Source organism: Manis pentadactyla, chromosome 2 (assembly GCF_030020395.1).
Source record: "Manis pentadactyla isolate mManPen7 chromosome 2, mManPen7.hap1, whole genome shotgun sequence".
In the NCBI taxonomy this organism is placed as follows: domain Eukaryota; kingdom Metazoa; phylum Chordata; class Mammalia; order Pholidota; family Manidae; genus Manis; species Manis pentadactyla.
Genome location: NC_080020.1, coordinates 214,784,525 through 214,797,989, shown reverse-complemented (window position 1 = coordinate 214,797,989; position 13,465 = coordinate 214,784,525). Strand labels below are relative to the sequence as shown.

The window sequence follows — 13,465 nt, the reverse complement described above, 5'->3', positions numbered from 1 at the left end:
ACGGATACGCACGCCCAGTGCCAAGGAAGAGGATCGGGGCAGGATGCGGTGGCACCCGGACTTCAGTGTCTGGGGGATATAGGACCCTGGCTGAAAGCCGTTCTTCCGAAGCCCTCCTGCAGCATCTGGTTTCCTCCAGCCTGGGAGGCCCCACTTTCCCACGAGCTCCCACCCTGCTGTGGTTCCCCGCACCCCCACAACAGAGGCCAAAAGGCTCTTCAGCACTTTTATTAAAAACTAGTAACGCAGAGACCGGTCAGGGTATCCCTGGGACTCTCTAGCCCCGGGACTGGGTCAGTTCCACTCGCGCACGTCCCGCCCCAGGGGTAGGGGATGCGGGTCGAGGATTTCGTGCCGCAGACCCCGCGGATCACTTGCCCACTGAGTCGAATATGATACGGTTCTGCTCGGCGCGCTCCCGCTGGCTCTGCGTCCGCGCCAGCTCCAACAGGGTCCGCAGCAGGTGGAAGGTGAGGTCTATGGACAGCGGGGGGTCGTCCCGTCGCGGCCGCTCGCCAGCAGTCCGGGCTCCCCATCGGTCGAGCCCCGCGCGGTGCGGGAAGCGCTCTGCCAGCAGCAAGAGGAGCGCGCGAGCGCCGCCTCCCTGGTTCCTCACCCCGGGACTCCAGCGCAGACTCGGGTCCTGCACCCGGGCCGCCGCCGCCCCCGGTCTCCACTGGCTGCTCCCCGGGCGCAGCGCCGCCAGGAGCAGCAGCGCCATCAGCAGCGCCGCGCGTCCCGCCTGCTTCATGGTGCCACCGGCCCTGGACACATACAGGAGGCGCAGGGTGAGGTGCGCCTGGGCGAGTCGCAGGTGGCGCCACTCCCTGCGCACACCCAGCCTCCCCGCCGGGCCCCTGTGGCTGCCGCCCGGTGCCCACACCTTCCCTCCGGCCCCAGCCATACCTAGTCTTATGCCACCCTTTTCTCCTTCCCTCCCTCCCTCATGGCGGGTCGCAGTGGGTAAGCTGAGCGCAGAGCCCAGAGCCCAGGCGGTGCTGGCATCTGGGAGGATGCTCACAGCCACTCACAGGGTGCCGGAGAGCGTCTGCACCGTGCAGGATGGAGCTCTAGTCTCTGTCCCTCGGGGCGTGCTGAGGGCGCCTTGGGGAACACGGGGTCTGTCCCGGGACCGCCGCCAGCCTTATATAGCTCCGGGACAGCTCTGACTGACGTCAGCGAGGAACATGCACTGATTGTAGAAGCAATGACGGCTTCGCGTCCCGCCAGTTGCAAGACCCCAAGGAGCATGCCTCAGGACTCTAGTCTAGGCTTTGCCTCTCTCGAGGTAGGCTGGAAGTAGCACCAGAGTCAGACTCGAGAGCGAGGAGAGAGCAAGAACCTGGCTGGGGTGTGAAGACTGAACTGGGAGCCACCAGAGTCCTTTGCCTGCTTGGAACAGCCAGCAGTGACTAGGGCCGGTCCCTAGACCAGACTAGTCTGAGTGACCAGTCTTTTCTAGCACAGGAAAGAGAGCTGGAGCATGGGGCCGTCCATGGCAGTGACCCTGTCCTATGCCTCTAGAAGGGGCAGAGGCACTGGAAAAATGCTCTGCTGCTCAGACCCAGTCCCTGGCCCCAGCTATCCATTCCACAAACTAAGGCAATGAAGGCATCAGCTACCACTGTGGAACCCACCCAGAGGCAGTGGATGCAGCCCAGATGGGCCCAGGTTCATCTTCCAACCCCATAATCTAAATTCAGGGCATCCTAAGAACTAGGGCCTCTGGCCTCAGGGTGCTTTCAGACCACAAAAGGCTGGTTCATCTGCTTCTAAATTTGCCCCAAACTGGTATTTTAGCCAAATTAACTTTTCTCCTGGGAACCACAGAAGCAGTACCTTTGACCTCCAGATGATCACCGGGGAGTAAGGAAACTTGGTGTCTTAGTCTGTTAGAGCTGCTGCAACAAATACACCATAAACTGGGTGGCTTATAAACAAACATTTATCAGTTCTAGAGGCTGGAAAGTCCAAGATGATGGCACCTGTAGATTTGGTATCTAGTGAGACAACCCCTTCCCCCTGCCCTCTAACTTTCATAGTTGGCGCCTTCTCACTATGCCCTCACCTGGTGGATAGGGTGAGGGATCTCCCTGGCACCTCTTTTACAAAGGTACCAATCCCACGAGGGCTCTGCCCTCATGACCTAATCATCTCCCAAAGTCCCCACTTCCTAATGCCATCACCTTAGGCATTACATTTTCAACATGAACTGAGGGGGTGGGGTATCTCACCAGAGAGCAACATTTAATCTATAGCACTTGGGCTCAGGTTTCTACTCTGCCACTCCCTGTGGTGTGGACAGTCACCTCACTTCTGTGGACATCAGAGTCTTCTGTAAAAGGTTTGGCTTGGTGGTCTCTAGACTTTCCAGCTCTAGACATTTTGACTTCCCACTAAATTTCCGCTGGGTCTTAATTCTTTGTCTCTGCAGGTTCCAGATTATGTATTTAGTAATATACTTACAGAGGCACCATATTAAGGGTTTGAGGGGGTCGTTAAAGAGCTGGGGCTACATGAGGGTTTCCTGGTTAGAGAAACAGCTGTTTCTGTGAAGAATGGGGATGAGTGGCACTGGCCAGGACACAGGTATAAACTAAAGGTGACAAGATCATATGGTTCAACAAATATTTATGGGGTGCCTACTATGTGGTGGGCATAAGACCATTATAAAGGGTTTAATGATTTCAAAAAGAGGTTATAGTTCAGCATGACATGGGCAGTTTCATGGTGCTAACCCCATTATGTTCTGACTAGCAAGCAAGCCCCGTGAAAACTGATGTGCCCACTCAGGAGGTTGCTTCACTCCAGGATCAAGCTGCATCACTGCAAGATGAAAACTATGGAGTGAGGCAGGCTCAGAGCCGATGTGCCTTCCAGGACAGGTAGGAGTTCCAGACGACAGCGACACACTGGACAACAGCCAACCTAAGGGATAGGAGTGGCATCGTGAAGCAGAGGAGGATGAAGGAGCAAGCCAGAGGGCAGAGGTGGGAAAATGCAGCAGGGAAGGATTATCTCTGAGGATGTCCAGATTCAGGGCTCCTTCCTTCAGCCCCCAAAGGAGGGCTTTGGGGCTTGACCAGAGGACAACCAGCTTAGGTTCTGGTGCTGTCCCACAGCTCTGTCTCAGGCACAAGAGCCTCAAAGTTAAATACCCACATCTTGCCACACACAGCTGTGTTATTCACTCCATCCAGGCTCCTTCTAAATACACTCGTCCTTCATGTACCAGCTGAGGGGATTTCATCTTCCACAAAATGTACTTCCTGCCCTATAAAGTAGCACCTCTTTATTTGAAATTTACCTTGCTCTAGTTTCAAAAAGTGTTGCAAGGGCCCTAATGTTTAGGATTTGGTTCATAAGTCTGTATTCGTTTTAGCTACACTATTCATGTAAATTTTGCCTGTGTCGCCTCTGAAGAGTTTCCTATTCTTCCCTGTTCCCAAAGCCCTCTCACCTCCAACAATTTAACTACTCACCTGGAGTCCCACTACATTTTCCATTGTGGTTTCAGCAACCATCTTTATTATTGCAGGTAAAATACTACTTTGCAGTGTATTAACCAGGTTCCTAGTTGGCTCTGTGCTCCACCTTTCTGTCTAACCGAGGCTGTGCACCCCAGGCTGTGCCCTGCAGACACACCATCAAAGGTGAGAGTTCAGGTGGGGTGGGGACAGGGTTGTAGGGCAGGATCCTCCCTAGCAAGATGCCCACAAAGATCAGTGTGCAGATGCTCTGAAACAGATTCTGTAATGGATAAGAGATTATGAATAAAACACTCAGGAGTCTGAGCAGCTCTCATGAGGGCAGAGTTCTGGGGATCTAAAGTAACTCAAGATTGAAATGACAGTCATTTTGTCGCCAATAATTCATAATGTGTATCTTCCTTGAAGGGTGGGGTAGGGATCTGTCATACCTGTAATGAAGGGGGACCAGGTAGAAGTTGGCTAACTGCACAGCAGGCCAGAGCTACAAGAGACAGAAGGTAAAGGGTGGGAGGCTGCCCCCATGACCTGACCTAAGACTCACTGCCTCGCCTGGTTTTACACCAACTTCTGTCCAATAGGATGAGTGCTTCCCTGAGTATGGTGCCCACTTGGGGAATGAGACTATTCCCAACTGAGGGGTTTCTATGTCAGGAGGACCCCTGATCCCTCGGCCCTCTGCATTCAAGAAAGCAGGAGAACAGGCAGTGAGGTGTCAGCTCTTACATAGTAGTTGGTGATGAGCGCATCAGGATAATCCTGAGGAGACAGAGAAGGCACAAATTCACACCTGCACTCCCGACCTCCCCGTCTGCATTTTCTCTCTCTGTCTCTCTGTCTCTCTCTCTCTCTCACTCACACACACACACACACACACACACACACTCCCACATCACACCCACCTCAGCTCCTTCTCTAGAGCCTGGGGCCCTACCCGCACTGCCACCTTTCTCATCCCCATTCCTCGGGGACTGCCAGCCTGCCAGCCAGAGATCATGCCCACACCTGCCCAGCTCACCCGCTGTAGCTTGGCCCAATTGTCTTGGACTGACAGTCCATTGAGTGTGCCTACCAGTGGGAGGAAACAGCCTAGAAAACATGGGGCAAAGCCCCCCTGGGGAAGAAAAGGAAAGCTCTGTGAGTACCTAAGCCCCACACTTCCCCAGCACATCTCACCCTTCAGGACTCCCTCTTCCTTCTGCTCACCTGATCCAACAACATCTTCTTTAGTGCATCAACCTTGGCAGTGCCAGGGATGAGCCAGTCCAAAACCTTGTACCAGCCACCTACTACAGGGCCCTGAAAGCAAACCCAAGAAAGGAGAGAAGGGGTCAAGTGAAGGGGATACTTGGCTTTTTTTTTTATCACAAAGCTCCTCCCTGAATATTAGAAGCCAAATCCCAGGAGAGGCAGACACTTAAGGTTGGCTTAGTTGTAAGAGAGGCTAAGGGAAACTAAAGAATGACACGGAACTAAGACCACTGTACCCTCCCCTGGCAGCCCTGCTGGGGGCGGAACTCACCACAAAGCCACAGCCCAGAGAGGCCATGGTCAGGGTCCTGCCAGCCTGGTGTTCCCGCAGACCTCGCCTCTCCACCAGCTGCTGCGAGATAATGTCTCCCAGGCCCATCAGGGACCCTGTGCAGGGTACACAGGCATTGTCAGCACACCTCCTGGGGATGGGCTGCCAATCCAAGGAGGGAGGTACATCCCCAAATGAGGCTCTGACACTCTGAGCCCAAGGGACTAATTCTGGAGCAAATGGCCAGTCCCTTCCTGCTGCTTCAAGTCTCTCCTCTCCCAAAGATGGTGACACCTCCTGTGTGTCCTGTTAGAAACTAGGATAAGTAGCTTTGAATAGGCCAGGGCCCATAAACTCTGCATTAATCAATAAAGGGAAGTCATAGTCAGAAACTGCAGACAGAGGGCAAAGAATCTAAGGTGCCAGGGGCTGAGAACCACGACTGTCAGAATTATTTCATCCAGATGATAATTATATATCCTATATATACATCCAGATAATTTTATATATATATATGATAAGGATATTATTCTATCCTGCCAGATAATTCCATCCAAACCCCAGATTTTAGAGGTATGGAAATGAAGGTCAAGAACTTCACATAATCAGTAGGTAGCAAAGCCAAAGCAAGAACGAGGTGGCTTGATTTCCTAGACAATGTTCTTTCCCAGACACCACACCATGATAGGTCATATGTAGGATGGTAAGCAATCCTAGGGTTTTCCCCCAGCTCAAGGCAAGACCTTGGCCAATGTCCTTCACCTCAGTCTTGGGGTCTCTATTTATGGAGAACAGTGAGAACAACTCTTTTTCTAAAACATGGGTGCTCAAATGGTCGCAGGCAGTTGAGGATGCAAGAAGCCCCATCAAGAAGAGTCCTGGTTACCTCTTAGCACAATCAGGTAAACCCAGACTGCCCCATGCCCAACCTCAGACTGAACTAGCAACAGATATAGCCATTTCTTCCCCAGGCCTTTGCATCTGCTTTCCCTCTCCTCACACACCAGCTCCAAACAGCTCAAGATACCAAGACAGAAATCATCACTGTTTACAGAGACCCCCCCACCCCATCAGTTATGGTGGCGTGATGGTTTCTGGCAAACACACACGTATAGGGCCGCTTCTAAGTGACATATGATCTCCAGCTCACCTGTTCCTCTCACTGAGTAATGAGAGCCACACACCCCAGCCCCACAGCCACCAGTGTCCCTGTGCCCTCAATTAGCACTGGGCAAACACATCCTTCAACCCTATTCCTTGGTCCTGAGCTGGCTCTGACGTCTGTGCTGGCTGCAAGCTCACTGCTCTTCCCCCACACCCTTTATACAGCCTTGCCCCTGGGCAGCCATGTCACAGACAGCTGGGCTGAGGGCTGGGGCTGGGCTGGAGCTGGGGTACCTGGCTGCTTGGCACACCCAGCCATGGTGCAACTCTGGGACCCACACACACACACACCAGGGCAGGCCTGCCTCTCCTCTCCCTGAAACCCCCAAACTGGTGCTTTTTCCAGAAGAGACATGACCTCCCAGAGGGCAAGGACAGAATCTTAGGTATCTCTGTTCTTTTACTCCCGAGTGCCTCACAGGTGCTCAGAAAACAAACCACCCCAAACAACAGGACTACTCTGCAAGAGGGCATGAAGAACTCTAAACAGTCTACCCAAAGATGGCTCACAGTGTGAGGACAGCGGAGCTGAAGGCTTGCTCCCCCCAGTCAGCACTTATGCCCCTAACAACTTGGGGTTGCCTGCTGCACTCCTGGGGTAGGGAGAGAGCTGCTGTGGCCATGCAGAGAGGGAGGGGTGACCCCAGAAAGGCCCAGAGAGGGTGGAACAGAAAGGCAGTACCTCTGAAATATGGGACTAACAGTTTGACATTCTACTTTGGCAAGATGTTTACAGTTTACAAAGGGCTCTCACACATTGAATCTTCACAAAAAGTCTCAGAGGCAGGGGTGACACCTTCAGTTAATGTCTGAGAGGTGAGGTAACTTGGTAAGGAGTGGAGCTAAGGCTGGAACCCAGGCCTCCTAAGGCTTTGGTCTGATCACAGAACAAGGCCTGCATTTCCAGCCAAAGTGATTGAGCAGGAAGGGATGATTTTCCTGTTCCTCATTCCCTGCCCCTGTCCCAGCCACAGTACCCATATAGACCCAAACTACCCCAGGCTCTGGGAGTCCTGGACATATCTGGTTGGTCTGGATCTTCCAGCACTCTGGCTCCCCTTTCCTTGGACTTGTTTCCAGGTGGTTGAAGCTGGAGGCCTGCAGAGACATAATGCCCAGGCCCTATGGGGCAGAGCAAGGGGTTGCCAGGCAGTGATGCCCCATTGCCAGCTGGCCATGGAGCCCAGTGGGCAGATGCTGGCGCAGGTGTGACATCATGCCCCTGGGTAGGTGCCAGTTCTCGTGACATCATTCGCCACCGAATTCAGCAGGGGTGGGGGTGAGGAAGCTTCCCTCTGAGTGCAGATCTGTTTGGGACCACCCCTGTCCACTTCCATACCCTCTTCATAGGCATGGGTTGGGGTAAGCTCCCTGCTTTCCCGATTTTGTTCCTTGCCTGGCTTTTGTGTAGGAGTCTTAGATGTAAGAAAATGCAGTGCTAATGAATAAGGGGCAGGAAGCGTGTCCTTGAAGATAGGAGGCCTGGGCCATCAGGTTCAGCTACTGGCATGGGGCCAGTGGTGCTGTCGACTCATTCCTCCCCAGAAGTTTCCAATGAGTAAACAGCTACCTGATCTGGCAGAGTCCAGAGGGAGCTGAAGCCTACCAGTGAAAGGGAAGAGTACATCCTCTGGGACTGGTCTGAATGCTGTCCCTATTGCTGGTCTGAACCTGTTGTACTGCTGGAAAATGAGACAAAATGGAAGGTTCTGCCGCTTATCAGGTATCTAAGCCCAGACCCGCTGGGCTACACTCAGCATCCTGAGGCCCAAGTGCAGGTCAGGGCATTGGGAAACGCCAGCTCTACCACTGACCATGTGGGACCTCAGTGCATGTCACACCGCCTCTTGCCTCAGTTTCCTTCTCTGTAGCATCCAGAGTTGGACTGAATGATTTCTAAATGCCTATGGAGCTCTTGCACCCTGCTTAATTCAGACTCCAGGGAAACCAGTGTCTGTAGCAGCTCAGCTGCTCCCACAGCAGGACCAGGGTGGCCTACAATGGATAGAACTGGGCGCCGGGCCCACTGGAGACTGGAAGGGCCCTCAAGTAAGGACAGAGAAGGCTGACTCAGATTCTGCAGAACACACAGCAGACCTTTGCCCAAGCTACCCTGTTCCTGACTCTGGCTTGGCCAAAACTGGGTGTACCAGACACTTGTGAACCACTTCAGGTCTTCCGGATTTTCTTATCTCTTACTCCAGCCCCTCCTGCAGCTCAGCCTGATGGATCCTTGCCTAAGGCCAATGTCATTCCTGAGTCTGGTGCTTTACCTGGGGAGGGACTGTGCATGTCAACCTACTTGTGCACGGGTGTTAACAGCCCATGTGGCAAACCTTTGGCCGATGTGAAATGGGAGTTGGTGGGTGAAGTTTTCTCCAGAAAAGACTATTCACCCATATAGTCCTAAGGGGCATTTCAAAAGGCTTCCCCAGTCAGTTTTAAGTGATTGAGCAGCCATGTTCCCTAAGCAGTGTCCAATGTGACAATCCATCCTTACACTGGCTCTCCCTCTTCCCTCATGGAATTACTTCCTACTCCCTTACAAAGTGCCTGCACAGAAGCTTCAGGCTCTGCTTTTTGGAGAACCAAGGCTAAGATAGTTATTCATGTTCAGTTACAGCAAACGGAACAGACCCAACCAACCCCAAACCTCAAAATGGGCCTGGGTTGCCAATACTCACAGGAAGGGCCAACCCCCTGGAGTCTTTAAGTCTACTAAGCCTTTTTTGATTCCTAAAGGCTTTTCACATGCATCATCCATACCCTGACTCTGTGAGGTCATATAACTAAACTCAAATTCTAAATGAGAAACTGAGGCTCAAAGAGGCTTACTGACTTGTTCTGACTCACACAGCTACTAAGTGCCATGGCTCTGACACTCAAATCTTGGTTTTCTAACTCCAAGTCTGAAATCTCTATTCTGTTTTCCAGTGTAGTGAGCTATCCCGTAGGATCTTAGGAACTACTGTGCTGGGATCTAAGAACAGCTTGGTGGGATAAACCCACCTCCCTCCTTTTATTTGTAGTTTGACCCAAATTCACTGAGCAGCAGGGAAGGAAAAGTCTAAGAAAAGTGCTACCTAGCAGATGCTTTAGGGCTGAGCTGAGTGGTTGGCACAGTTTCAGAAAGACTGCAGGCGTGGCACATGGGGCTCTAGCATTGACAGACTGGTACCCCAGTTCAGCCACATATCTGCACTTGGGCCCTTTGGAGACCAGCTCCTGCCCTCATCAGCTGCAGATAGATACCCTGGGTAGGGAAACACAAGGATCATCCTTCCCTCCCTATTCTTGACAGCCGCAAGGGGGAACCTTCCTTCCGGCAGTCAGGGTCCCTGAGGGAATCTGAGGCTGGGCGAAGGGCCCAGTGTGTCAGTTCTCATCACAGCCATACAGTCCAGCATGAGTCACCACACACGCAGCCAGGTGAGTCATGCAGGCTGACGGACTCTGTGAGGACAGGACATGGGGTGGTGGGGCCCAGGAGGCTGGGAGGGCCCGGGGAGGAAAACAGTCCGTTCCTTGGCCAATCACCCAGTGAAGTTTCTAGTGCTGATACAGGGCTATTCCAGTAACAAGACTGTTGTTCCACCCTGGCTTTCAGTAGCCTTCCATCCTTTCCAACAGTCTTCCTCTCAGAAGCCCATGGTCCTCATTAGAATCCTGTTTCCTTCCTCTCTGTACAGGCAAGACCCCCCCTTCTCCTGATCACTCCTGCACTTTCCTGATAGTCAGAGACCTGCTAGTCTTTCCCCCTATAAAACTTATTTATCTCCCTGAAATCCCCTCCCTTATTAGCTAATCTGAAAAATGGTAACAAATGTAAGTAAGTCACTGGGCTACCTTTATGACGTTGGATTAAATCACTGGATTTGGAGTAAAAATAAGTCTGATTAGTATATTGTTTGGGGACATGTACATAAATAAACTATAAGAAAAGCAAAAGAATGGCACAAACACAACTCAGGAAAGTGGTTACCTCTTGGGGTGTATGAATTAGCGCGAGCACTCAAGGCAATCTCAAGGCTGGGTAATGATACACAAACATTCAGTTTTAATTCTATACATACATGTCTTAATAATTCTTTTGTAGGGTGATAGATACCAACACAACAAAAAATACTAAGAAAAACTGGGGTAGGAGTCCTGATTCAAGCACTTACTAGGTGTGAGGACTCAAGTAATCCTAGCTCACAGACCTCTGTGGGGGCCCTATGGGATAATGTTTATTGAAAGTGTTTTTGCACAGTGTAAAATGTTAGCGGAGTGCTTGCTATTGTTAATTTTCTAAGTTGAGGCCTCCTGGGGCAATGCCTTTATCCTGAAGGGATGTCTCCTCAGCTTTCTGAGGACATTCAATTCCTACTTTACAGAGGGGCCAACTATGCATACCCCTTTCCTTAAGAACAGTCTTGGGGACCCACCCTGCAAAACAGACTGGGGACAGCGTGGAATGAGAGATAGCCAAACCTTCAAAGGGGCTGAACAGAAGCCAAAAATGAGGGAGGTGTGACTGCGCAAGCTTGTGTCTCGCAAATCAGCCTGCTCCGGTTCCACCTCAGAGGGACACTCACCAGCTGTCAAGACCTGAACTTTCCACGGGTGAGCAGTCAGGGCCCGCTGGTATGCCCGCCAGAGTGCCATGCTTCCTGTCAAGCAAGAGAGGAGGGGGTCATCCCCCCCGCCCCTCCCCACAATTAGAGACGCTAGACTTTCCCTTGTGCTCTCTCCCACTTCCATTTTGTACTAGAGAGACAGCGGCCTCGTAAGGGATGCTTCCCGGATAGCTCCCCGTCACAGGGGTCGCCTTAGGCAATGCGAGCCCCAGCCCTGAAGCGGGGCCACCTGGGGCCTCCGTCCAGACCGACACACACACGGGGACAGGTTTGCTCTGGTTTTCACTCAGAGCCTGGTTGGTCCGAAGATTCGGACTCTCAATTGGAACCAGCCCTCATCCTTCCTGAGTCCAACCATACGCCGGAAATTGGGCCTGTCACTGCCTCGGCCTGGAACGGCCACAGGGGCTGTGGGAGCACGCGACGCGAGAAGCTTCGGGCCCGGGACATCCGAACGCCAGCACTCACCGGGACGCGAGCTCAGACCTCTCCACGTGACTTGGGCGGGCGTAGGGACTTCCTCCCCAAGCTCCTCCCCTTCCGCTCGGGGGCCCGAGGGGAATGCAGAGTGGGTGAGACACCAGTATCCGTGGAGAGTGCCTCAGCTCGGTCTGTAGGCAATCCCTTTCCCACATGGACTACGCCGGGACCTGCTGTGGGCCCCTCCTGCTATACTTCCCACCCGGGTCCGACCTCTGTTTCCTTCTGCCCCTTCTCTCCCCGGTGTCGGGGCTTCTCAACTTGGATAGACCCTCTCTGATTTCCGCGCCCTGGAACTGACCAAGGTGCTGACGCCCTCACTTTCAGAAATCAGTTTGGAAATATAAGCCATAGTAAGGTGCTTGCGTGTTATTGTTTTAGTCTCTACGTTCTTCACCAGCCTCAACTGAGAGCTTCTGAATGGGCAGAACAAGGTCTTGTTCATATATGTCATCTTCATAGTAACTAATTCAGTGTTTTGTCTAGAGTAGCCTTTAGAAATGCTGCACAAATATGACCGCTCCATGGAAAGCACTGGGATTACAGAACCTACCGGGCTGTGCAGCTTTGGTCATCACTAGACTTGAACTTAAGGTTCCTCATCTGTGAAATGAGGGGCTTGGAATATGTTTTTCAAACCGGGCCCATCACTTTTAGGGGTTTATGTTTGTGTGGTATCATTCATTACAGGTTCTTCTTTACCTCAACTTAAAAAGAGGTAATACCCTTAAAAATGTTTATACATGTGTATATCTATACACACATATGCATACATATATATAAAATTTCTAGAGCCACTTTAAACAAAAGGACCCACAACGAAGTGTTTGAAAATAAACAGATTAAGTGATTTCCTAATCCCTTTTCCAGCTCTAATATTCTAAACTTTTGAGAATATAGCGTAACATCATTTCTAGGGTGGTGGAAACTCCTACAAGATCCCTAGCAGTGGGTGTGTCAGGTTGGCAACCTTGAACTGTCCCCAGTGTGCCCACACTTCAGGAGGCATCCGTATCTGATTTTTTCAGGTTCTCTACCTAGCTAGTTCCACCTCAAATTTGCTCAATTGCTTTATGATTAAGGCGGGGAGAATCCTGTCACAGGTACTGAAGGAACACAGTAAAGAAGCAAAATTTCACAAACATTTAACTAAAGGCTCCTATATGCAAAACGCCATGCTAGAGGAGTGAATTTCTAACAGTAAATGTTAACAGGAGACCAAATGTGATAGTTTGGATAGCTGTATTCTGAAGTAAGACTGTCTAGGTTCAACTCCCAACATCATCACTTAGTAAATTATGTGACCTTTTTCAGATTGCTTGACCTCTCAGAATCTTGTCAAGTAAAATGGGCAATACCTACCTCATAAAATTAAGTAACATATGCAAAGTACCTGAAATAGATCAAGTATTTAATAAACACTTTTTTATCCTCTTTTCCTTCCTTCACTCTTGGGAACATGTGGGAGGCTTTTTATTGGAGAAATCTGGGAAGCCCCTCAGTGAAGATGGAATTTGAGCTGGGACCTTTAAAGAGCAATAGGACTTAGGTGGAGTGGATAGAAAAGGACACTCCTGGAGGAGGGAATAGTGTGAGCAAAGGTACAAAGGAAGAAAAGTGCAAGAACCCGTAGAGAGCATAAAGTGGATATACAGGGACGGAAGACTGGAAATGGAGTGGCCTGGAGAGAAAGGGTTCATTATAGAGGAGAGCAGGGGCTCAAAGAACCTTATTTTCTTTTGAGGGGCCAATATGAGAGCTGAGACTCAGCAGCAGGGGCAGGGATGCCAGCACCAACCTACAGCCTCAACATCAGGGGTGCCCAGGTTCTCCCTTTCTACCACGGAAAATGGGATTTCATGATGCAGTGTCAAGGGAATGCTGTGTAGAATGAGCAAACCTTCTTTGTAACAGAAGGCACTTCACTATCACTCACCTCAGAAACAACACTGGCATAACCTCTGGATCACAATAGGATGGTGCAATACTTGGCTCCTTTGCACTGACGTGGGTGGTAGTCCCTCTGCTGCTAATGGTCTGGGTTGCCTCCAGGTCTTTTTCCTCTTCTGTACAAGGGAATTGAGCTACTTGATTTCTTTCTTCTTAAAGATTTTCTGACATATGATAAATTCCCTACACTGAAAAAGCAGAAAGCCATGCCCATCAGTCTAGACTGGCACGGGGTTTTATTA

The 13,465-nt window shown here is 51.1% G+C and overlaps 2 protein-coding genes across 9 annotated transcripts; both read right to left on the bottom strand.

Annotated features, from left to right (window-relative positions):
- Positions 1-212: 212 nt before the first annotated feature.
- UCN (urocortin) lies at positions 213-2,386 on the bottom strand. Its single transcript, XM_036903505.2, has 2 exons — positions 1,032-2,386; positions 213-764 (listed from the first exon to the last, which is right to left on the bottom strand). Exon 2 carries the CDS (start codon positions 749-751, stop codon positions 371-373), a length of 381 nt encoding a protein of 126 aa, XP_036759400.1. The 5' UTR covers positions 752-764; positions 1,032-2,386; the 3' UTR covers positions 213-370.
- A 228-nt stretch (positions 2,387-2,614) lies between these two features.
- MPV17 (mitochondrial inner membrane protein MPV17) lies at positions 2,615-11,332 on the bottom strand. Of its 8 annotated transcripts, none has more exons than XM_036903502.2 (8): positions 11,262-11,332; positions 10,752-10,826; positions 5,011-5,126; positions 4,695-4,787; positions 4,561-4,602; positions 4,215-4,247; positions 3,920-3,972; positions 2,615-2,928 (listed from the first exon to the last, which is right to left on the bottom strand). In XM_036903502.2, the coding sequence occupies exons 2-8, from the start codon at positions 10,819-10,821 to the stop codon at positions 2,859-2,861; spliced, it is 477 nt and encodes a 158-aa protein (XP_036759397.2). In that variant the 5' UTR covers positions 10,822-10,826; positions 11,262-11,332; the 3' UTR covers positions 2,615-2,858. The 8 variants fall into 8 exon arrangements, with proteins under 8 accessions (XP_036759397.2, XP_036759392.2, XP_036759394.2 ...); XM_036903497.2 differs by having other exon boundaries at positions 4,507-4,602; positions 11,262-11,331; XM_036903504.2 differs by lacking the exon at positions 2,615-2,928 and adding an exon at positions 3,499-3,750.
- Positions 11,333-13,465: the final 2,133 nt, after the last annotated feature.

Bases quoted from the DNA above. Each gene is read 5' to 3' on its own strand.
- UCN (XM_036903505.2), bottom strand. From the start codon at position 751: ATGAAGCAGGCGGGACGCGCGGCGCTGCTGATGGCGCTGCTGCTCCTG.
- MPV17 (XM_036903496.2), bottom strand. From the start codon at position 10,821: ATGGCACTCTGGCGGGCATACCAGCGGGCCCTGACTGCTCACCCGTGG. The intron at 4,248-4,506 runs GTGAGCTGGGCA...CTGTCTCCTCAG, and splicing joins ATTGGGCCAAGCTACAGCGG to GATTATCCTGATGCGCTCAT. The intron at 3,751-4,214 runs GTAAGAGCTGAC...TATCCATTACAG, and splicing joins CGCTCATCACCAACTACTAT to AATCTGTTTCAGAGCATCTG.